The sequence below is a fragment of the Tympanuchus pallidicinctus genome, unplaced genomic scaffold (genome assembly GCF_026119805.1).
Source record: "Tympanuchus pallidicinctus isolate F22 unplaced genomic scaffold, pur_lepc_1.0 scaffold7, whole genome shotgun sequence".
Taxonomy (NCBI): domain Eukaryota; kingdom Metazoa; phylum Chordata; class Aves; order Galliformes; family Phasianidae; genus Tympanuchus; species Tympanuchus pallidicinctus.
In genome coordinates this window covers 15,826,557-15,850,134 of record NW_026294791.1, presented here as the reverse complement: position 1 = coordinate 15,850,134, position 23,578 = coordinate 15,826,557, and the positions used below count along the sequence as shown (strand labels likewise).

At 38.4% G+C, this 23,578-nt stretch overlaps 2 protein-coding genes across 2 annotated transcripts; both read right to left on the bottom strand.

The window, feature by feature from the left end:
• Positions 1-1,904: 1,904 nt before the first annotated feature.
• DR1 (down-regulator of transcription 1) lies at positions 1,905-12,896 on the bottom strand. Its single transcript, XM_052666587.1, has 3 exons — positions 12,277-12,896; positions 7,298-7,461; positions 1,905-4,045 (listed from the first exon to the last, which is right to left on the bottom strand). Exons 1-3 carry the CDS (start codon positions 12,494-12,496, stop codon positions 3,899-3,901), a joined length of 531 nt encoding a protein of 176 aa, XP_052522547.1. The 5' UTR covers positions 12,497-12,896; the 3' UTR covers positions 1,905-3,898.
• A 784-nt stretch (positions 12,897-13,680) lies between these two features.
• Positions 13,681-23,526, bottom strand: LOC128072148 (retinol dehydrogenase 8-like). Its single transcript, XM_052665658.1, has 6 exons — positions 21,113-23,526; positions 19,868-20,033; positions 18,442-18,617; positions 17,238-17,331; positions 15,538-15,721; positions 13,681-14,627 (listed from the first exon to the last, which is right to left on the bottom strand). The coding sequence occupies exons 1-6, from the start codon at positions 21,207-21,209 to the stop codon at positions 14,391-14,393; spliced, it is 954 nt and encodes a 317-aa protein (XP_052521618.1). The 5' UTR covers positions 21,210-23,526; the 3' UTR covers positions 13,681-14,390.
• Positions 23,527-23,578: the final 52 nt, after the last annotated feature.

Genomic DNA, 23,578 nt, shown 5'->3' with positions numbered 1-23,578 from the left:
TCTCTAAATGAGTCACCATTCCTTGAGTTTGACATGATGATAACATCTTGTACCTCTGCACGGTGCAGCACCTTTTAGTTTTGTACCATGTGAAAGTATTACCTTCAAAGCACAGCACAGACTGTTCAGATACTGACATTATTTACCGGGCAGCAGGACATTGCCCAAACCTAATTAATACCCATATAATGCTTTGGAAATGTGTAAAGTTTACAATAACTGACCAGTAACAGTACTGAACTAAAACCAAAACTGGATAGTGAAATAATTTCTACTGAAATGGGTATGGAAATCATTGTAAGGTATACCACACATCAATATAGCTCCAAATGCATTAAGTACTCTAGCTGCTGGCCAAGGAGGGGAGGGGATAAATCAAATGCAGATCTTGCATGGTGAGAGTTCTGCCTCTGAACCAAATGAAAACAGAGTTCATTGCCTTTGCTTTAAGTTCTTTCTTCTTCTCTCACAAAGAAACACATCTAACTTTTTATAAAGATTAATCACATGTACATTCAACCTTAAAACTAAATGTATTCCTTATCCGATTTAATATGCTTCTTATAAATCGCAATCCCACACATAAGGCACAGTAACTCTTACATTTCTTTTCTTTACTTTAAGCGGGAAAAGTGTCAATTCTTACCTGAACATTTGCTTCAGGGTGTGGGACAGAAGTCTTCATTCTGGATTCCTGTAGTTGACATTACAATAAAGCACTGCCATGAGTCAAAAACAAACTTCCCCTTCCCCAACAAACAAAACATCATGTGAAATGCATTTCTTCTTCATATTATTCAAATTTATACCAGGACTATCCATACAGCAAAACCCACTTACTGGATATATGACTGATAAATGTAGAGGATTTGGCCTATAAATACAGGAGAATCCTTGCTCTGTTGGATGCACAAATGATTGATGCACGGGAATTGCTGCACCTGGTTAGATTTGTTGTCTCATCATTTTGCTGCAAAATCTTGGTTGCATTCTAGCACAGCTGCACAGAACAGAATCACCTCCAAGTCAAGCATTCAAAGGATCTATTCCTTTCCATAAGTGTATCACCCTAGCATACTTGTTACCTCATTTACACATCCACAATGTAATGCAGACATACAGCTTCATTAAAAGAACAAAATAAAGCCTTTGCAAGAAGGTCAGTTAGTGAAAGCACTCTGAAACAGACTGTCAGAATAATTATGGAAAACCCACTGATGATCTAACAAACTCAACATTTAAGGAAGACACACCACTACATGTTTCTTCTGAGACACAGCAACCACACAGTTTACTAATCCAATTTACGCTATAAATATCTGCAGTATCAAAACTCAGCAGTAACATCAATTCACAAATCTCATCTTCACTGAAAAGCAAGCACATGGAAGCACAAGAGCAAAGTAATACAAAATTCCTAAATTTACTGAATGACCAGTGAAGATTCTCCCATCTGCCACCACCAATTGACTTTTTAATCCCTGAGCTGAAATGCCTGAATAAATGAAGCGGTCTCAAAATTTAAGCAAGACTATCTATGTAAAATCAGTTCAACAGAAAACTAGCACACATTCTTATTCCCCCAGACCTGTGGTCTTCCTTTTGAAATACTTTCAGTTTTAACGGGACGTTACCTGATCTACAGGACTTGAGGCCAACTTCCCAAGTCATGAAGGTTAGCTTATAAAAATGCATATATACAAAATGCAATTCCCAAGAGAGCAAAACAAGCCCAGAAATATTCTCTGCAAGCACAAAACCCCAGTGAACAGCAATGCCATCCAGCAGCACTCACGTTGAAAAGTCTCTGGTCACAAAAAGTTTTCAGTGGGTCAAATAACAGGAGAGCTTAATTAGTCTTAAATTTCTTCTTTATAAATGCAATGAAGAAGGCAGACTATTCATTAAATATAAAAGCAATTTTATAAAAACACATCAGAATTTTATTGCTTGAAGAATACAGCATATGAAAAAAGCACAAGAATGTCCAAAAGAAAGGTCACAAGGATCCAAACATATTACACCACACATACCAGATGCAGTAAAATGTTAACCTGAATTCTGCATCAGAAAATAAAGGGGTGAAAATATTCCTAATATTATTTAAAAGAAAAAGACTCATTTAAAATAGAAAGGTGTAAAGGTGTTACAGTACAAATTAGAAAAGCCAACACTGCACATTAACATTGTATCACTAGACTAGATTTTCTACCTTTGGTACTTAAACCTTCACAGAAAACCACTTCCTTAATCAAACCTTGCCTAACACATATCATATAGTAGCTGTGAAAGGTTTTTCGTTCATTTTAACTTAAATATTGAGATACGTTTCTGAGTTTTCACTGCATGAATGCATTTAAGGAAGTGTTCACATTTACTCTATATGAAACTTAATGCATCTCACACTTAAAAGTCACTAAGGGACTCAGACCTGAATATATGCCAATTCTACCTTGTTCAGACCATTATGTAAAAATGGACATGATGTTTTCCATTTATATCCTTACACAAACAGACTTGCTGCTCTCCTCAGGATCTGCGACTAGAGCAACCTGCTGAGGTCTTAGGTTAAAATAAACAAACTGCATTATTACAGAGCTATGAGATCATCTACAGCAGTATGCAAGTGGCTTTTCTAGTCTGCTCAGATTAGAGTACCAGAAGATATGCCAGTATTACTTCAAGTAACACATTAAAACCCAGTAATGGACACTACTGTGCTTTATTTCAACACAAAGAACAGCCGCTTATCCATTAATCAACAGAATTTTCAAATCAACTATCAAAAGGACTGCTACAGTTCTGTTCCATGTCTTACCCATCACTTTAGGGGAATACTTTGTCAAAAACCTGGACTTACCTACAAACCAATTTGAGTGATGAAAATATTATCTTTCAAAGTATTTTAGTAATCCAGCAGCAACCTAGTGTGGAAAACATTAGCATTACGCTGACAACGATGACTTATCAAGGTTAAATAAAATCCCTCTTTTATTGTAAGCATGCTCTTAGCTTCAGCTTTTGCCTTCATAGGCTTGAATCATTCCCAGTTACATCAGTGGAACCAGAACAATTCTGTTTCATCAAGTTCCAGTTTTATATTTCAACAATATGAACATATCTGGACTACGCAATAACATCAACAGTTAACATTAAATTGGAGCAAAACAATAAGAGTTAGTTTCCCAAAACGGGCAGTCTGCGAAGTAAAATATTCAGTCAGGACTGACTGTCAAAGGATGCAGTAATAAAACCATGGGTTTATTTTTTTCCATCCCATACCAAAAAGGATTCAATTTGTACAACTCCTATTAAACATACATTTTCACCAAGCTAGGAAAGATACTGTTTTCAAATTGTAACAAGTGTGGTATTTGAGCATTTATAATATTTATTGCCATATATATCCGCATTTTAAAAAGAACAAAGAATTCAAGACTGTACTATGCTGAACTTGGCTTTTTCCCCATTAACGGTTTACCTCTACTGTACCACTCCCCCCCAAAACAATTAAAAATTCTAAGTAAGATTTCATAGTTTAGTTAAAAGGGAAGAAATGCAAATGTGGATTTAGAGCTTTTTGTATAAATCTCACTATATTTTATAAACTTGTTGTTTATTGTAACACTGTTTATTGATCAAATAAGTGACGCACTGCTATCTAAAATTTCCATATACACCATTAAAAATCCAAAGTCGATATGATACTGAACCTTAAATCTTCAAGAGTTCAAAAAAAAGACAGTTTATACATGTACAGCACACAACAGCAGACACCCCTAGAATACCAACTGCCAGTCCATGATGCATACAAACTTACAGGTAAGCATTCATTTCACTGTTTTCATTGTGCAGGAAAAATATTTCTTAGTGAAGACAGAAACCCAGCTGGTGAATTTCAGATATCATCTTCATCATCTTCATCCTGAGAAGATCCTGCCTGATTGGATGCACTGGCTGAGGCAGCAGCAAGCTGCGCCTGTTGAGCTGCTTGTTGCATCTGCAGCCACTCTTGCTGTGCCAGTTCTGCTTGCTGTTGTCTAGCCTAAAGACATGAATTTAATTGTTAAGGTCATACTATATAACTTGTGAAGAATCTCTAGCACACTTTAGCTAAAAAAGCAGTTTTATCTGCACCTGCAGATTCCTTTTATATAACTTTGTATTAAATGTGCACACAAAAACATATCTAGAAATACCTTCATTATTCCTACTAGCTATATTTGCTCTTCCTCTGAACATTTAGAGGATTTATGCTTTCCAGAACAAGTACATTAGTCCACACCTCTTTAGTTTCATTGTAAGGATTGTGCTGAACCTCTTACTAATGGAAAAATTAAGACAAGACGTAGTGAGAAAAAAATACAGGGTTCAGTTTCAAGGCCTGTTAGCATTCAATCACCGTTCAGAGATGAGAACAGTCCTACTCTGCTGATTACAAACAGAAAGTTTGCAATCACAAAGTAATCCAGTTGCATCCCTGCCCCACAGCACATAGTATTACAAAAACAAAAAACTAAACAACAAAAATAATCATGGAAATGAAGAACGCCATTATCTTACTTTGCTAAGCCATCTTTGGAAAAACAGAGCAATCTAAGCTCTTCTTAAATAAGGATGGGCAGGTTGAAACGTCTTTGTTACAGAAAAGTACATTATCTGTACTTCAAGGTACAAGATGTTCTAACCAAGTCCTTCAAGTAGTTCACGCGGTACCTTCCCATTTTCCCATTTAGAGCATTTTCTCTTGTTTTTCAGCAACTATTTTTGATTTCAACGCTGTGTTAAAGTTTCAATTTCTGTTTTGAATGAACATTAGAAGAAAGTTTTTTAAATGAAAAGCCTTCAGTATTCTTTACTTGCTCACCAAATTTTCCTTTCTTTTTTCAAAGCATCAACAAATCAGCTTTTCAGACTTTATGACACCAAAAGATGGTGCTTCAGAAAGCAGTGATCAAAACCAGTTTACCTATTTAGTATACATGAAAACAAAAAACCTTCCTATGCTGTAAGAAGTGTCGCACTTTCTCAGCCTGTTCAGCACCTCCCAGTGAGGGCTTTTCAGTATTTTTAAGTAGTAGCCAAGTTAAAAAGGTTGGAAAACAAGACATTTTAAATTTGCAGCATCTGCACACATAGCAAAGGCATAAATATTGATCACATACAAACTAACAATAGCCCTCCCCACTAACCTTGCTACAACTAAGCTGACTGTACACTTACTGAAGTAATACACAGGAGCACACCAGCAATCAGAGGTCTGGCACTTCTCACTGGATGGATCATTTTGTCACTGTCTATCATTTACATCATTTGCATAGAAAAATTCAAATTTCTTCTCTGAAAGAGTGGTCAGACACAGGAATGGGCTGCTCAGGGAGGTGGAGACAACATTGTTGAATGCGCTCATGAAACGTTTAGATGTGGAACTAAGGGACATGTTTAACTGGGGGAAATTGGCAGTAGATGGGTGGTTGGACTGGATGGTCTTGGAGGGCTTTTTAAACCTTGGTGATTCTATGATTCCATGATCATTTTAAGTCTTTTCAAAAGCTGCAGTGATGAAAAATTCCACTGAGTTGTATTGACTAAGAAGCCGTATCAGCTCGTGGGGTAAAGTGAACTCATTTATTGAGCAACCCATTTACACAGGAACTTTAGAAGCAATCTTTAGTAAGGAAGCCTTAAAAAAAACCCCTTCTGTTGATGACCTCATCTTACAGATACTTTTAGACATGTGTGAATATCAGGAGGAACAATTAGACTGACTTCAAATATTCACTATCATCCTAGTACAGACTTAAGTATAAATCAATTATGCTAAATTTAGATAAATTAAATATAATTTAATATAATATTAAGTAGTATTTGCCACATCATAACATAATACTTTTAAAAATCATATTAAAAAAAAATCAAGACAATTTTGTTAAACCAGCATGTATTGTCTTTAATTTAGGCACAGTATTATAGAATTTAAAATAACACAAACGTATTTCATGTGGTCAATTCTGTATATAAAGTGTGGCCTACGTAAGGTAGCAATGGCTTTAGCATTCTTGTTTTATGTTACTTAGCAGGTTGTACCCCTTCAACTATCTTTGTTGTTCTATATATCTATCATTTTTTTGTAGACTATATGAAGTTTTTGAACAATAGTTTTTAAAAAAAAACAAACAAACCAAACACAAAAGCCATGAATCAAGCTAACTATTATATATAAATTAAACCTTGAATCAGAAGCAGCCATATTGGTCTTTCCAATAATAGTACAATCAAAAAAAAGTCCTCCCTAGTTCAATGCATGCTGACAAGAGCCTTATGCATGCTGAAGCTTTAGTTGGCAAAAATATTAATCATGCAAATACGATTAACATAGTTGGCACCTTATAACACAAAACCAACAGTTATGAGGTGTTTCAGCAAGATAAAAGTACAGTTAAGTGGTGGGAAAGGAGGTCATAGTAATCAGGCATAGTAACAACTGAATAAGCATTTTCAGAGGAAATAAAATTATGTAAATAGAGAAAACAAGACTCATAGACTGGGTAAGAGAAAACAGAAAGCAAAGATTATTTTCACATCATTTAGTTTAGAGAAAGACTGTCTTGTCATACTGAGAACAAGACATAAAGACAGCGTAGAAGGATAAATAAAATTAGCTTTTAGTTGTTTAAACTTGGAAATGTTTACTATCAGGTAAAACTGGGATGAAGGAGTATTTGCAGGCAAATTCTCTTCCTGTGCTTCAACTGCCTCCTTAAAAATTTATGCATGAATTAACTCAAATAGAATCTTGCCATGAGTAAATAAAGATGAGAAAGGACAAATTAGAATTTTTTAACAATTAATTGTTTCTTTCAAAGCCTCAGTGATTTGTGCACTGATGGTCACAAACAGAAGAGATATTCATGTTTTAAATGCAATTTTTAAAAATGGTAATTCCTAGAACAGCACCTCCATTTTTTATTTCCTCAGCTAAGTAGTTCTTAATGTATTACTGCAATACAATGGAAGTACCTGTCTCAGTAGCAGGGGAGGAAAAAAATCCTTTCTAAATCTAGAGCATAAAATTTGTATGTGTCAAATTGCAGGAATAACCACAAACAGTATCCTCCTTATTGACCTGACTTTCTGTAATACAAACAGGACAAGAAGATCAATAGCACCTTGGATGCTATAGCAGTCAACAAGGAAAGGAATACTCCTAGGTGTGCGTACACGTTTTCGCAGCAGCAGATCCACCGCATTAATTATTACAACCTCATCTGTGTAAGTGCTGCGTTGCTTCACTTACTTTTGCAAATAATTCCTGTTGCTGCCTTAGAAGCTCTTCTTCCGGAATGCCGAGGTTTTCCAAGCGTGAACTGGCCTTTCTTCTCTTTAGTGCTACGGTTTTGCATTCTTGTAAGACTTCTTTTACTTCACTGATATAGGAGCCAAAGCCCAAACTTTCTAGTGCTAGAAAAAAAAAATAAAAATCTTTTAGAAAGCTTCTGATATCAGATACCTACATACATTTACCCTAAACATACATTTCTGAAAAAATTGAAGGCATTTGATCATTTTTCTGTCACTTGTGATGAAAAGCTGTGTTCATGAGAACATCTGACAGCTACTCTCCCTGCCTCTTCTTCTACGCCCTCTAAAGAGGGCACGCTAGAAATATAAAGTTTACTGAAGTGCAAAAAGTCCTGGCTTGCAAAGCACTCAGGACTCCCAGATTCATTTTACCAGAGAGGCATTACACTTAGAAGGCCTCCATCTTCATGTCCTGCATATCAGATTAATACATAAACTACAGAACCAAGATGCCCTATCTGAACGGTGATCCATTAATCTCTCAGTGATTCTGTCTTTCATTTTTGTTGCAAGTCTCCAGAAAAAGTTAAATCATCTACCTATAACAGAGAAAACTTTCATTAAGATAGAAATAAGGACAACAATAACCACAGAAATATGCTTTAGCTTTGTATCTGAATACCTGAATTCATTTTCCAGGTGCTAACAAGCTAGAGATGTGTATTCTACATAAACAGTTACACACAACTCCTTGTTGCTTTGGAATGGAAATCCTCGTATTTATTGCTACATGAAAATGCATTCAGAAGCTAAAACACAGCATTTCAACCTGCCCGAGGAGATGTGAAGAATAGCTGTGTTCTGCAACAGCTTTTAAAGGTTAAGAAAGGTTAAAAGCAAAACAGGCAGGACATATGATAAAAGGCATATTTTGACATGCCACTTGCTACCATATGCCTCCACACACACATACACACACATCCCAAAGCAGAACCTAAAACAGAACAGGCAAGCAATATTACACAGACACCAACTACTTAGAAACAAGCCCCAGTTTCACTCAACAACTGGTCCATTTCCAATAGTTACACAAGCCTGAGTTTTCCTTATAGAATTTAATATTTATCTTACTTTATTGCAACCTTACATAATAAACTTTCCAAGAAATCACACTCAATCTACATAACAGTAAATATGAACAACATTATAAACAAACTCCGATTTACAGTAGGTCAGACTACTTTTTCACATGTTTCTAAGTGCTCTTTTCCTACCCGTAACTGAGGGCACACCATCACAGTAACACAGAACCACTCTGTAAACTTGTGGCTTCCAACACATACAAGGAGACAATCAACGCGCTGCCTTCAACCTAGCAGCACACTGCAGCAGGACTGCCATGCTTTTAAGAGATTTGGCAAACATTTTGCAAATGACTTAACATAATACCTATTTCTTAAGAAAAATGAAGTTAAGAGACGAACCAATTTAGAGATAATTAAATTACTCCAGACAGCATGCCAGTTCAACCTCAGCCCACGCAGACACTGGAACCATTTCAAATTAGTCCACAGTTTCTATGAGAATCACCAAAAGCCTTCTCTAACCTGTTTAATACAATCTCAGCAGAGAGGAGGCAAACGCATCTGATGGTGCAGAACTGGTTCTCTAAGCAGCCTATTAATATTAAGGAACTCATTTAATTTTAAAATGTAAACAGTAAATTCATTCAACTATTTCAAACTCAAAGCTTTTCCTTTTTAGCATTAAGAACTCTACAAGTCAAACTTCACTAAGATGAACTATCACAGTGAATACACAGATGTTCACCAAGAGAATACTGATACATCAGGCTTGGCAATCTGCTGCACTGGAGTATGAGCAGCAACCCAATTCAACGGCAAGTTGTACTTGCAACTTAAGAGAACGGAAATTAATGGAAAGAACTTACAGTTACATACTGAATATAACACAAACAAAAGATGCAAAAGAAAAGTGTGATGTAACTGTGACAGATTCACACAACAGCTCAATACAAATACACCGAAAACATTATGCCTGCTGCAAAGAAATACTACTGGCAGTGAACTTCAGAATTTCACTCTCTTGAAACACACTGTGGCTTCACAGAGCGCATGCATGGAAGGAATAAGCCTCTACCTCTTTCCAAAGAGATATATATATATATTTCTGAGTACCACTCAGCATGGTACTCAAATGCTGAATAAATGTCTACTTGAGCAGAACTACCCGTTCACCAAAATCCAGAATCTTTCTATTTCTAGAGTGTTAAGTCTACACATTTATTCAGGCTGCTGAAGATTTGATATATTACAGATGTTAGAAGAAACCTACATAATTTCAAAAGCTGGATCCCAAAACACAGTGCTTTTGAAAGGTAAGGAGAAGGAAACTTTTACAGATGTCAAATCACACCTGTCCTTTTTCTTCAGCTTTCTCCCATTCTTAAAGACCGCATGAAGGCAAAGATGTCTGATTAATCCATTAGCATAACCACTTGTAGTTCTAAATCTGTTCGTAATACAATCAGGTCACTCATATCCGAGATGTTTATCTTCATAGCCCTTCCAAAATAAAGTAACGTCCAAAGTGAAAACTCAAGTTTTTCACATTAAAGCATTAACTAAACAGCGTCAACATCCTAACAGCCCATGAAGAGAGGCTACATGTCATCGATTCTCACATCTCAGCTTCGCATAGACAAAGTAATCCAAGCAATCAGCTTGAAAAAATGGTGATTTCCAATGTCAGCACGTTCAGAATCCAATAGAAGGCCAGCTTCTCAAAAAGCCCACCTCACCACAACTTACAGATCCACCAAGTGAGCCTATTTTCTGTTTCCACAGCTGGTCCCAGTGTCTAACTGCTGCAAAAGCTCTCCATCTCCACTCAGACCATGACAGCCCTGACATCTTTTGGCACTCTCCAGGAAGCAGATGCACATTTTATCATTAGTGGTGAGCGCTTGGCTCAGCCCAAGTAAGTCTATCACACCAGATCTCCCTCAGGATGCAGGAAGCCTCTGCTTTTCTTTCCCTGTGCTGTCCGTAGGCACTGTGCCAGTCAAGTGTTTGTGTTACCACACAAAAGAACACTGCAAGGACTTCACTCATCTGAAACAACCCAGCAGCGAGGGAAAGCATTCCAGCCCAGTATGTGGCCACGCAGCCATTTTTCCCTAGTGCAATGGTGTGTCCTCTGTACTGCTGCTCCAGACAGGGAACTACAACAACGAAGCTGCAGTTTCAGATTAGTTCTGACACAGCCCAGTGGCAGGATGTCACCAGCTGGAAGGGTGCCTCTCTCCCCTCTTTTCCCCTAGCCCCTGCTTCTAACCTAGCAACCTCTTGTTCACAGGAACAATCATATCAGCAACCTCATGTGACAGTGAACTATCTTCCCTGATGGCCAAGTTTTCACAAAGCCAGTGTCAGAGAAGAGACAGCTACATCCAGCTCTAGAGAGGGTGCAAAAGGATTCCTGTGGGCAGCAGCCTGTTTAGCTGTGATGCTGTCTCCACACAATTTCTAAGGGAGTTGACTGAAGCCATTGAAAGGACTGGGTTAACCTCTTGATCACAACAAACATATATTTCAACTACTGAATTTGTTAGCATTGAGGTCATGAAGCTATATTAAGGTAAGTTAAAGCAGCAAATACCTACAGTGTCAGAAGGCCAATGGAAATGTCAATATGCTATGCCTCTGTACATGTCTCTGCTGCCTGCAAAACGAACAGCCTAGACCATCACCCTTGAAATGAGTACCATCTGCTAACTGACCACATCTGGGGGAAGCACAAGCACATTCCTGCAGGCAAGGAGAGCAGTAAATCCAGGAACAATCCCTTCTGCCTCCAAAAGCATCAGAAAAAGCATCTCTCTCCAGAGCGTTCATCAGCAATATTTGACTAAAATGGCCAGACCCAATACAAAAGCAGTTTTCAAACACAGTGACACAGAGCTCAGCAAAATACTTTTGTGTATAACATTAGCAGATGGTCTCCAACCATGTACACACACATTGCTTTCGATTTGTTACCAAATTGCTGTTTGTAATCCTGTCAAGTAATTGAAACTCTTCTGGTGAGCAAGCTAGGACCAGCAAAAGAAAAAACATTTTGACTGTTTATCAACAGAAAGTCTTATGATTTTGTTTCTTAAAATAATCTGACACCACTACAATGTTGGAAATACCTCTATGGCAAATACTACTGCCAAGAGCTCTACCAAACAACAGAATGAAACACTCTAGGGATCAATGTTATCAATTTGTTTGCAACAGTCACTAGTATCAACAAACATTACTTCAGCAGCAAAGTGAATGGTTCCTGACAAAAGATGCTTGCTGCAGACTTACACACGAAGCAAGGAACCTCCTTACTCATGGCAGAACATAAAGAAAAGCAAATGAGATGTATTGAGAAAACTTTCAGTCAACAAGACAAAGTAGAAGGCAACAGCTGAGCACAACACAAAGGAATATGTCATTATTACATGTTTCCCACAACAGATAGGAATAGCTGATTTAAGACAATCACAATTCCAGGCAAAGTATCTCACTTCTTATGGAGTCCATGCAAGGAGATTAAGACCCACACGCCCAATCACGGGCCTTTTGTCTGTCTCCTGAGCACTCAATAAGCTCAGGACCTTAAAACACACTGTAATAGAAAGCTGCACTGCCATTGCAAAGAGCAGCCCTCGTATCACAAGCCTGAAAAAGACTGCTAGACTCAGAGACCTCTCTCCAGGCATCACAGTTCTCTGAACGAAGAGACAAGAGCCGGTGCCCAGCACACAGCCATCTTTCAAACCAAAGACAGTGTTCCCTCGCAAGGCACCGACTGGCCGGACCACACGTTGCATCCCTAAGGCCCTTAATGCTCCCCTGTTGACTCTCACACCTGAGCAGAACAGGCGCGGCCCACGGAACGGTGCTGCCGGAAGCTCACCTTGTATGACATGCTCCGGGGATATGGTCTTCTTCTCCGACTTGTTGCAGATCTCATTGGCCTCAGAGGAGATGAGGTGGATAAACTCCGTGCAGCAGTTGACCACCAGTTCCCGGGCATCGTTTGCCACTCGGACGTTGGGGAGCGTCTCCTTGATCATCTTGTTGATGGCAGCCCTGGGGATGGTGAGGTCGTCGTCGTTACCCGACGACGAGGCCATCCTCGCCGCCACCGGCCCCCGAGGGCCGCCCCGCCCCGCTCCCGCGCTGTCGAGCGTGTGGGAACCGGCAAGGTTAAGCGGGAGGCGACGCGGCCGGGGTCGGTGCCAGGCGAGGGGCACGAAGAGCAACGGGCAAGCAGCTGCCGGCGAGGCGCCGGGACGCGGGGCCGGGAAGCGCCGCTCGGGCTCAGGGCTCCCTTGGCCGCGGCGCCTGCCACTGCCGCCACCGCCACATCCTCCGGGGCACCGGCGCCGCCGCCTTATGAGCGGTCTGAGAGAAGGCGAGCCCTGGAGCACCGGCGCGGCACGACTCCTTCCTCCCGGGCGGCGGCACCAGTAAAGGCTGCCGCGAGACGGAAACGGACCCTCTACGGGCTCGACCTGCGCGGAGCGCCGCTTCCGCCGGAAGTCGGAACGCGCTTCCGCCGCCCGGCTCCTCCCCCTCATCCAGCGAGCACCGGAAGTGCTGGGGGCGCGAGGCCGTGCCACGTGCGCGCGGCGAGGTGCCCGGCGCTGCTTGAAGCGGGGCGTGGTGCAGCCGCGGGCATTGGCCGCGAGCAGGAAACGTGCAGATGTGGCACTGAGGGACATGGCGAGTGGGCACGGTCAGATTTCGGCTTCTTGGTGGTCTTCTCCACCCTTAATGATCCTAGGATTCTGCTCTGAACCCCACTGGGCCCCGTGATGACAGACTGAGGCGTGAGCGGGATGCCCGTGGGGCTCCCAGCGCAGCACTCCAAACCACGCTCAGCCGGCACGGGGCAGTTCGGGCACTTTGGGGAGTTCGCGGCTGGGTGTGAAACACGTTGCATTACCACAGCCACTGCCTGCGCCGCGGCTGTCGCTGGGCTCAGTCCTCACCTGTGGGGAGAGGTGGGGCCGGGCTGCTGCCAGTCCGGGCACGAAAGGAGAATTACAGCGGAGTGTGCTGACGGAGGGAGAGAGCCGACGCCCGAGGCACGGCCCAGCCTCAGTGTGAACGTGCTGGGTGCCTCCTGCCGAGGGCACGAGCCTCCAGCACGAGCCTCTGGCCCTAGGCAGGGCTGACGTCCGGGAGTGATGTGAAACTGGGGAGCAGCCCTGGGGAATCACGGGTCCTTGGCGAATGAAGAGGAAAGACTCTCTTTATGTTAGAACTGCAGCTGAGTAAATGCAGATAGGAAAGTTGGGCGAAGAAAAGCCTGTGCTACTCCTTCAGCTGCTTCTGCTGTATTGACTTGCATTTTATTTATTTTAAAGGTGAATTCTAACGAATTTGCAATTTTTTTCCACGTAAAAATTGTCAGCAATAAAAAGCTCTTATCTCCTTTCAGTAAAATAGTTACTTCTGTTAAAAATAAACAAAAAACCAAAACTACCAAACTACTGGGAAGACAGCAAGGTGTTATGAGGTGATTTGTTAAAAACAAAACGGAACAGAACAAAAAAACACTCCTCTAATACATTTGTCAGAGCATCTAAAGGAAGCATTCAGAATACCTTAGCTTCAATAGAAATAATTAATACTCTAGTTGTTGCTCTTCAAGATCAATGAAACTTTTCATACATCAAATATAATTATAAATTCTTAATAGCCTTCTAACACAGTACACATCTCCATGCGTGTTAGGTTATAGTTGAAGGGAAGCAGACTGATAGTAAATACTTAAGAATTTAAGTTAATGTTTATCTTTCCACAAAAAGAGAACTCTAAATAGCAGTTGCTAAGATGGACTAAACCTGTAGATAGAGGGTTTTAATTGCAACATCCTGCAGACTAAAGATAAACATAAACTGAGGTGATTATCTTATGTAAGCTCAAAGATCTTGAATGCCTTTATACAGTTACAGGATAAACAACAACATGGCGTTAGCAGCAGCTGTAACTAATATTCCAGCTTGTACAATCTCATACTTATTGTGACGAGGATTTTCCCAGGTCAAAGCTTTTTCTGCTTCTCCACCTCAGTAATTTGATGAAGTTAAGACTTGCACTGAAGATTTTGTCATGATGAAAAACCATTTTGTAGAATATATCGATGGGTAGATCTCCATTTGGATCTGCATATTTCAGTGTTGTCATAGGCGTATACAAGGTATTTGTCTGATGGCGAAAAGGTGGATTTTCCGCAAGTATTATCTTTACTGTATGCTGCCAGGAATTAGAAGAGGAGTCATTAAAGGACCTTTACTAAAATAGTAAATTAAAAATTTGGTTTTCATTTAAGTAGAGGAAAAGTAGATGAATGAAATGCTAGAATTATGTGAAATGCCGTATGCAGCTTTGTTAGAATTTCATTAGAATTTTTTCTTCAAATATTTAAGGCTAGAATTATTTCTTATTTATTCATAATCCTATTTCTATTCCTCTACTCCACAGTGATGGCACGTTATACAAAGAATCCTGCACAGCCCTCCAAAATTATCCCTATTTGCTCACAATAGGTAGATAGTTATATTGAGTTTACTAGAAAAGGATCAGAACAATGCACTTCACAGCAAGGGAAGCTGCAGTGTCAGCATGTGTTATGTGTTAGTAGTCAGCGTCTGAAATTGTTGTCCCTTTCAATAACTTGCCTCCACCTGTCTTCCCAAAGAAAGCCCAGAACACCAAAAGCGACATCCAAGTATTTCTTATAGTGCCTTTTGTGGTCTAGGGTAGTCAAGTCAACTTCACACTCGCCTCACATTTGCGGAGAGCTACTTGTGAGAGAGAGAGGAGAGGATTTAAACAGCCAGAAACCCTGTGCAAATGTAACAATGAGGAATGGCCAGATTTGACAAGCTGATGTGTAAAAGAATATGTCCACAAGGGTATTTAAATTAGCACCTGCCTTTAAGTGGAAAAAAAAATAATATTCCTTTAAAATTCTGGTGGGTTTTGTTCATGACTCTTGAGATTCTCTTAAGTTTTTAAAATTCTTTTAAGTCACATAAATACAGTGTAATTTAATCTAACATTTTTACAAAACAACAATAAATACAAAATTACAAAAACGACCAATGAACCAGTGCATTCTTAAATTAAGAAGAAAAACAAGAAAGAATTGTTGATGAGTTACCTCTGCAACTTCCTCAGCACTTTGTCCAAGGCTCTGAAAAATTTGTTTGTAATTTTTAAGGTAAATATTAGTAAACATGTCAGCTGTTTCCTCATCTGCAGCTGAAAGATCCATTTTCATTCCATCTTCAAACACTTTTCTTTCAAATTCTGTAACCACTGGACCCGGTTCAATCAGACTTAACCTATCCAAAAGCAAAGGTAGACAGATTGTTACTGGTCTCCATGTGAAATGTACCTTTCTATGCTTCTTAAAAATGTATACCAAAGAGTTGCAATCTGAGTTTGAGCTAGCAAACAATAGGAAGTATGCCTTATCAAGGTGGCCCACATCATATTATTGGTCTGAAGCTGCTATCTATCCACATAGAGTAGAAAAATCTGCACAGCATATCTTTCAGGGAGGCACTGTAAGTTAACTCATGACAGAAAGAAGTGCAGTTGCTACTTGCTATCTTGGAAGTGTAGAATCTGATGATTATTTATCCACAAGAACTTCAGAAACACAAAGAAAAATAATTTAAAGATGATAAAAAATTCATTACTTTCTATTTCTGGACAAAATCCCACACGATTTGTTTTTGTTAATGGTTTTCCCATGATAATAGTGGCTGAAAGAGAGCGGAGTTACCCAAACATGAACTTTTTGTCAAGTTGTCAGCATTGCATAGATCCCCCTACATTATTACATAAAATACTGAGAATTTTGCTGTTGACAGACAGATTTGGTTGCTAACAAATACAAAAAATCTGATTTTGATCAAAATGCAGCAAGTCACAGAAATACAGTTACTGGTCAGCTCTTATCTAGTTCAGCTCTCAGGTACTAATTAACCAATCTCAATGTTTATCAAAACACTCTTTAGGATGGGGCTTCTTTCCAGAGTTCAGTTTTGGTCAGGCTTTTCTTCAGAACTAGTGCAGTATTATAGTCTTATAATCTCATCATGGTACTTATTTTAAATCCCTCCAGACTGTTCAGAGCCTTATGCAAAATCGAAGTTTGGAGGCAGCTTTGTCTCTGGAATCCCATGTCAGCAGCTGTCTCTTTTCCCACTGCACAAGGGCTAAACACTCAAGCACACACAGATGCAAGCGATGTTTAACAATTCTTGAATTTCACACGTAAAATAGTTCCAGTGTGAATACGTGTGACAAATCCAACACCAAAGTACCACAATGAACAGCACTATTCTCTCAAATACTGTCTTAGACATTAAGAAATACTACATCACATTCTTATTGCTTTCCTTTCAACCTCCTGTCCCAGTAGAAATCTCACCCCATGTTCTATTCTGATGAATTTGTGTGATCTTCATCTTCCCCTTCCCTCCTTCTACTCCCCCTTTCTGTCTCCCCAAGTCCTTCACATTTTTTATCTCTAGATTCCTTTGAAAAGGAAAATACAGGTTTGTAATATTATTTCTACTGTAATATTATTTTTAGTATATGCAAGAATCTGTTCTCAGAAGTATTATTCATAGATAAAAGCATGTAATTGCCCATGATAGTATGTTTATTTTCATATCAAAACTTTATTTGATAGAGCATGTGAAGAATGTGGACATCTCTATGCCTTTCATGATGTACATTTCCATGGGTTTCTCCTAGATAGCAACAAGCTTTAAGGATCTGTTTGGTAGTTCTGACCATATCTAAAACCGTCTCAAGAACAGTTTACATCTGTGGATCAATACTTACTGCAGCTTGAACTTGAGTGCTTGTATAGCTAAACTTTCGCAGAATCCTTCCACTGCAAACTTAGATGCAGCATAAACATCATTAAATAAAATACCTGATGGTACAAATAGAACATCCTGAGAATTGTATTCAACAAATAATTATTTTACTTTTACAAACATTTGTATTTTCCCAGAATTTCTGTAGTCTGCTGGGAAAACATTAAAGAAAAAACCTCCTGTCTATATTGGTCTAGTGAAACAACACTAACCACACTAATTACTATTGATTTATTTGCATATGTTCTCAAAATTGCTTATACTAGAAAAGCGTAGCTGACTAACACTCTTCTTCCTCCTAGCTGATGCTGTGACCTCTTTGGATCATAAGTATTTTGTAGTCTAATGTATAAAAGTGAATATATAATAGGCACTTATATACACAATACTGTTCACATTTACCAGCAAAACTTTTAATAGGCAATAAATAAACACAGATGCTGAGCAATGTGGGAGGTTTGATTATGCAATAGATCCAGTTTGCACTTGAGGGACTTGTAAAAAGAAGTGTAACAATCTATTTAGGAGAATGAGAAGTACTGTATTAAGGCAAACTGTAAGGGTTGTTATTGTTTAGGATTCGTCTCACCAGAACAATCCAGGCAGGAATAATGCCACTGTCTTAGTAATTGCAACACATATATAGTTAATACTAGATGGAACACAAGAGTAGAAACATGATTATTCTTTGCTAAAACTAGCTCTGCAGAGTTTATGAGAGGAAGCTTTATTACAAGGTGGTACAGTAGTGCAGGATGTTATTGGATTTTATTCCTTTATCACACTGCAGGGTGTAGTGTGTTTGCCCGTCCCCACAACCGTTTCCAATAGTAAAAACTCATACTACTAAATCTTGTTTCTTTCAGATAATCTCTAGTAATAGGAAATAAAAAATGACAAAATAAGAAATAGAGTTAAAACTGATAGCCTTACTCCCATGGAAAAAAAAAAATACTGCAGATTCTCTTGTTTAAAGGTCTTGAGTAGTTGTGCAGAGTCACAGGTTATTGGAATGCATAAAAACACCATCCAAATGCTGTCTATCGAATAGCTGGAACTTCAGTGTTATAGAGCACAGTAGTTAGATATTTTTTCCAGCTAAGAGTCATGCCCTAGATATTGAATACTGAACTCTAAGAATAAAGAAAAAAGAACAACCACTTTGCCTTGTATTCCCATAACACTGCTTATTATAACTATATGGCCGCTCTTTCTCTTCTTCATGTCAGGCAAAATCTCCTTTAGGAGTCGAACCAGTCCGAAGAAGTTGGTATCCATCACAGTTTTCATTTCATCAATAGTCTGACATTCAATTGGTCCGATGAGCCCCATTCCAGCATTGCTGACTGCACAAAATGGAAGACAACAGTGACCAATAACTTTCCTACACATTAACTTGTCATCTTCACTGAACAGCATTTAAAAGTGAAAGGATTAGGCACTAAACGATCCTTAAATAATCTTTAAAGAAAAGGTTAAAACAAAAAGATGTTAATGCATAACTCAAGCTGTGCAAATATACTTTTATTTTTGTTTAATTACACTTCTAATCCAATTTTATTTTGCACTTCAACCAATTAATTTCAGCCCTTTTTCTTTAAATCAGAAAGGGATTACAGGAAAATGAGTCAAGAACCATCTATGTTTGTTCATCATTCAGCAGCAAGAATTAGAGCCTACTGTTCCATGCTATGGGCATTGGCTAAGTCTTCAATCTATTCCAAAAGAAGACAGATTAGGTGGTATTTTAGCCTGTCATTTAGGTTTCATTTGTTTGTTTGAAATACATACATCTTTAAAGCACACACACAATACCCTCATAGTTTTTTTGTTTGTTTGTTTGTTTTGTTTGTTTGTTTTGTTTGTTTGTTTGTTTTTGTCTCCCAAATATTTACAAGTTGGGAATGACTGGTAGCAGGTGTTCTACAATGAAACTATCATATCTTAGAAATTAGATCATAATATAGTTTACAAATGTATTTTGTTAAACAGTTTTTTCAGCATTATCAAAAGAAAGGCAGGTCTGTGATTTTCTCTCAGACTTCATTCTTGAGAGTGTGTCTTCCATCTTAAGATATCAGTGTTTCCTAAGATGTCAGTGTTTACTTTTAGCAAAAGAGTATGAGAAGACTAATTGCTGAATTATTTGCACAGCACAACTATAATTCTCCACACCAAATTAAAGAACTCTTACGTTGCATTTGTTATTTTACTTCTGATTTCTGAATGCTATTACTTTCTTATTAGGCAGGACTAACAGGGCAATGGTTGATCTATAGGGTGGTAAGTCTTCTACATGAGGATGCAGATTTGGGCAAAAAGGTCTCTTCTCACACTTTATTATAAAGAACTGCATCATCTTATCCAACACTTTCTGCAATCAAGCCTCTCCTCTGTAAATAAAGAAAACGAGCTTCCCAGCTTCACAGAAACACAGTGAGATTTAATTCATGCCTGCACAAAGCCCAAAGAACCATGAACAGAGTAAATTATGCAATGACTGTTACTTTAATGACATGAAAAAATGCACCAATGAAGCTTCTCCAGTGTATTTGAGGAGAAAAACAGTACTTATCTGTTCACATCCTGTACTTGCCTAGGACATCAATCCTCCTGTCAGGGATACTATTCACACAGGTTTTAATGGACTGTTCATCACAGACATCCAGTTGCTTAATTTCCAAGGTTTTGCCCAGATTATGACCTGCAGCTTCCTCAAGTGCATCTTTCTTGGCCAGATTCCGCATTGTGGCATACACTGCAGCAAACCAGAAGCCACAGTCGATCAGAACTAAAACCTTTCCTGTGGCAGTGTAAAGACTATTTTTTCATCTGTATCTTACATGTCAGTAATAGAATCTAGATAAAAACTTGAAGTAGGAAGATCCGATTTTCAACATAAAATAGCGCTAATTCCCAGAACCAGAATCTGGTTCTGAAACCTTCAAAAAACTAAAAACGAGAATTAAACCACTATGCACAAACTAAAACACACAAGCATAGTACCAAGCCAGGCTGCTGAGTCATTTTTAATATTCCAAACATGATATTATAGTCCATATATGCTTTTTGTTTGCTTGTGTTAATCACATGCTAGCTAACAAAAAGAGCTATTAAAAACCATAGCTGCTTCCTCCAGCTGTAAAAATGCTCATTTATGCAGGCAACTTCCCCAAATCAATCATAGAATGGCCTGGGTTGAAAAGTACCATAATAATCATCTAGTTTTGTTACTGTACCATAATTATCCATAAAACTATGTATCTGCAACCAGCCCCCTTGCAGTAAAATGCTGTAAGAATGAGAAACTGATTTTCAGCAGGCTGATATATTTACCTTGCCATTCATTTTCAGTCACAGCAAATATCCCATTTCTTCTGTTCACCGTCTTATAGGTGCATGGGGTTAGAATAATCAAATACATCAGGGAAAATAACTACAAGATTATTATTTATTTCTTCTAAAAGAATTTCTTTGGCCTTCAAATTGACATAAACATTTCATTCAACAAATTTTTTAGTAGCCAGAGATGAAGCTAACTACAAGCATTAGAGAGAGAGAGAGACAGAGAGAGAGAGAGAGACAGAGAGAGAGAGAGAGACAGAGAGATCTGTTCAGTTGATGCAGGTGTTTGAGCTTTTTTCAAGTTGTTTGCTTACAAGAAGTGGCATATTTTAACTGCAATGTATTTCCTTGATGATAAAAAGGGGAAATTGACAAGAAAAGAGTCAGATTGAATACTATAATGTGTTAAGTAACAGGGAACAAAAAACAAAACTATTGCATTGAAAGATATATGTATTTTTTAATAAACATAAATAACAGAAATGTTGTTACCTTTAAATCTTTCCTGTTCATCTTTTGCCATTTTTACAGCTAAGGCCAATCCAATTCCTGAGGAACAACCTGTAATAAGGACATTTCTTCTTGCCATTTTTTCAACTATGGGTCAAGCAAGAGTTCTTGCTCAGAGGAGCAGCAACCTAAGTGCAGCTGCAGAATGTGTCACTGGCCTTTAATGCTATCTCGAGCTTTCCTGAGTCGGCAAATCCAAAAATGCACACCTAGACCCTGCGTGCTTAAGGGATAATCTCCAACCAGACAAAAACAGAAACACATGCTCCTTCATGAGCTTATAATCTGCACTGTCAATATGGACTATATTTAATACAAAACAAGATGAATCTCGTAAGACATGTAAACTACAAAAGTTGTTTTTTTTTTTTTTTTTTTTTTTAAAGCAGTAGAATAACCATTTTGTACACCACTGGAAGGAAAAGGAAAAGCCTTGCCACAATCACAACCAGCTTCTGGCATTGAGTCTGCCACACATATCAAACGCTCAAAACATGATCCTTCTGCTAACGGTGTTCAGATTTTCTATGCTTTAAAGCACTTACAGTTCTTTTGAAATAGAGCAACACATCATTTTATTCCCACAACGCCTTCTTCCAATGGGAATGTTTGTAACTTAAAGTCCTAACAAGCTTTTTAAGAAAAAAAAGTAAATTGAAAAATGTGATGCAGATTTAGGAGACAAGTTGTTTAGACACATTCCTCACATTGCTTTCTGGCACTGCTCCCATACAAGACAAGAGAAAGTGAGGAGGTACACCAGCAGGGACAATCAGCCAGGAAGGCTCTGAGCACATCAGCTTTACTACATCCTTGCAATCACTGACATCTTTGAACTATTTCGATTCACAGATTCAAGAATAAAGTTTTCCAAGAAACAGTAACTCCATGTCAGTGCAACACAGTTCACAAGAAGGAGCTTTCCAGGCTTCGAGCAGATGTAAACTAGTTAGTACCTCAAGAAGAGTAGGACTACACAGAAACATTCACCTAAAATTACATTAGTTTCCAAATGAGGAAATTAATGTAGACAGTACAACAAGATAAATTATTAATTTTTCAGACCAACAACAAGAGAACACAGCACCAAAACTTCGTAATAAAATATGATTATGATTCTTTGTATTCATCAGGCTTCTCACACTGTGTGACCACAGCTTTTAGCATTCACATACATAATTATGTACAAACACTGTTTGGCTGATCCAGCTATTTGGAAAATTGCTTTTGCTGCTCATGCACATTTATATTTAGTGCATGTGGGAGGGGCAAGTGAGGCTTTATGCAACACCACATTAGTGGAATTCCACTAGCATGGTGACAACTGTAATTACAGAAAGGTTATTTTCTCCTTTTAAGCCCCTTAAACCAGGATTCCATGTTTCTCTGTTTTATAACATCAGTTGGAATTTTGATGCACAAATTTCTAGACAAACTGATCTGCTGAACAAGAGGAAAAAATATTTTTCAATTATTACAATAGTCTAATTAATTCTACTGGTCTTCATTTACTATTATTTAGAGGAGTAAAGAGTTTGATTTAAAACACACAATACAGTCGTTTCCACTACAAAACTACACAACATCCTGATTTTTATACTGAAAAAAATAATCTGAAACCACAGAATAGATATTTCATATGAGTGCAACTTATCAACAGCTGTGAAGTGTGCACCTGATTTTGTATAATCACTGGAAACTGAGTAGTTGTAGTTGGACTTGTGGAGCATGTTTGCACATCTAGTTAAAGTGACCTACCTGCTACCAAGGAGTTTAGCATGATTCTATCTGCAGAGCTCCTGAAATAACAGAGCTAGCCTTTTTTTTTTTTTTCCTGGCTGAGATGCACTCTTAATACAATCAACATATAACTTAAGCCTACGACCTAAACTGCAATACATTAATTTTTGTACCTCACTAGTTCAAAATAGCTTTACTAGCTGGATTTTCCTAATTATAAACCTATCTTAATGTGCATAAATCACATTTCTACCAATCTGACTTGAATTTAGGCCTCATAACCATGTTTACACTTTCTGATGCTTATGCCATTACCAGTGTTAGAGAGTCACTAGCCATTTATACTAGCTATACAGTACAGCATTTTTTGAAAACTTGCAAATAAAGTTTTGGAATGTATAGTTGAATCAATATTTTTACTATGATTTTTAGTTTGGAAAAAAAAGCATTAAAATCCTCTGTTTCTCATGCATCTTTACATCTGAAAGACACTGCTGGAATAAAGCAAGCATAATTTCCTACAGTCTATTTGTGATCAAATCAATGCTCTAAAGCATCTTACAAAGAGGTCCATTTTAATAACTGTTCTAAGCGTACAAAGTTGCAGAGAGTAACAAACACAAATTTATTCCTTAAGAAAATCTGTTAAAAAGGTAATACCACTGTGCTCTTAATTAAATAATCTTAATTAAATGTGCAACACAATAA

Excerpts from the sequence above, each read along its gene's own strand:
- DR1 (XM_052666587.1), bottom strand. The coding sequence starts at position 12,496 with ATGGCCTCGTCGTCGGGTAACGACGACGACCTCACCATCCCCAGGGCT. Across the intron at positions 7,462-12,276 it reads CCCGGAGCATGTCATACAAG|CACTAGAAAGTTTGGGCTTT; the intron begins GTGAGCTTCCGG and ends TTTTTTTTCTAG. Across the intron at positions 4,046-7,297 it reads AACAGGAATTATTTGCAAAA|GCTAGACAACAGCAAGCAGA; the intron begins GTAAGTGAAGCA and ends TCATGTCTTTAG.
- LOC128072148 (XM_052665658.1), bottom strand. The coding sequence starts at position 21,209 with ATGGCAAGAAGAAATGTCCTTATTACAGGTTGTTCCTCAGGAATTGGA. Across the intron at positions 17,332-18,441 it reads CAGTGTTATGGGAATACAAG|GTATTTTATTTAATGATGTT; the intron begins GCAAAGTGGTTG and ends TTGTACCATCAG. Across the intron at positions 15,722-17,237 it reads GCACTCAAGTTCAAGCTGCA|GTTAAGTCTGATTGAACCGG; the intron begins GTAAGTATTGAT and ends GCTTTTGGATAG.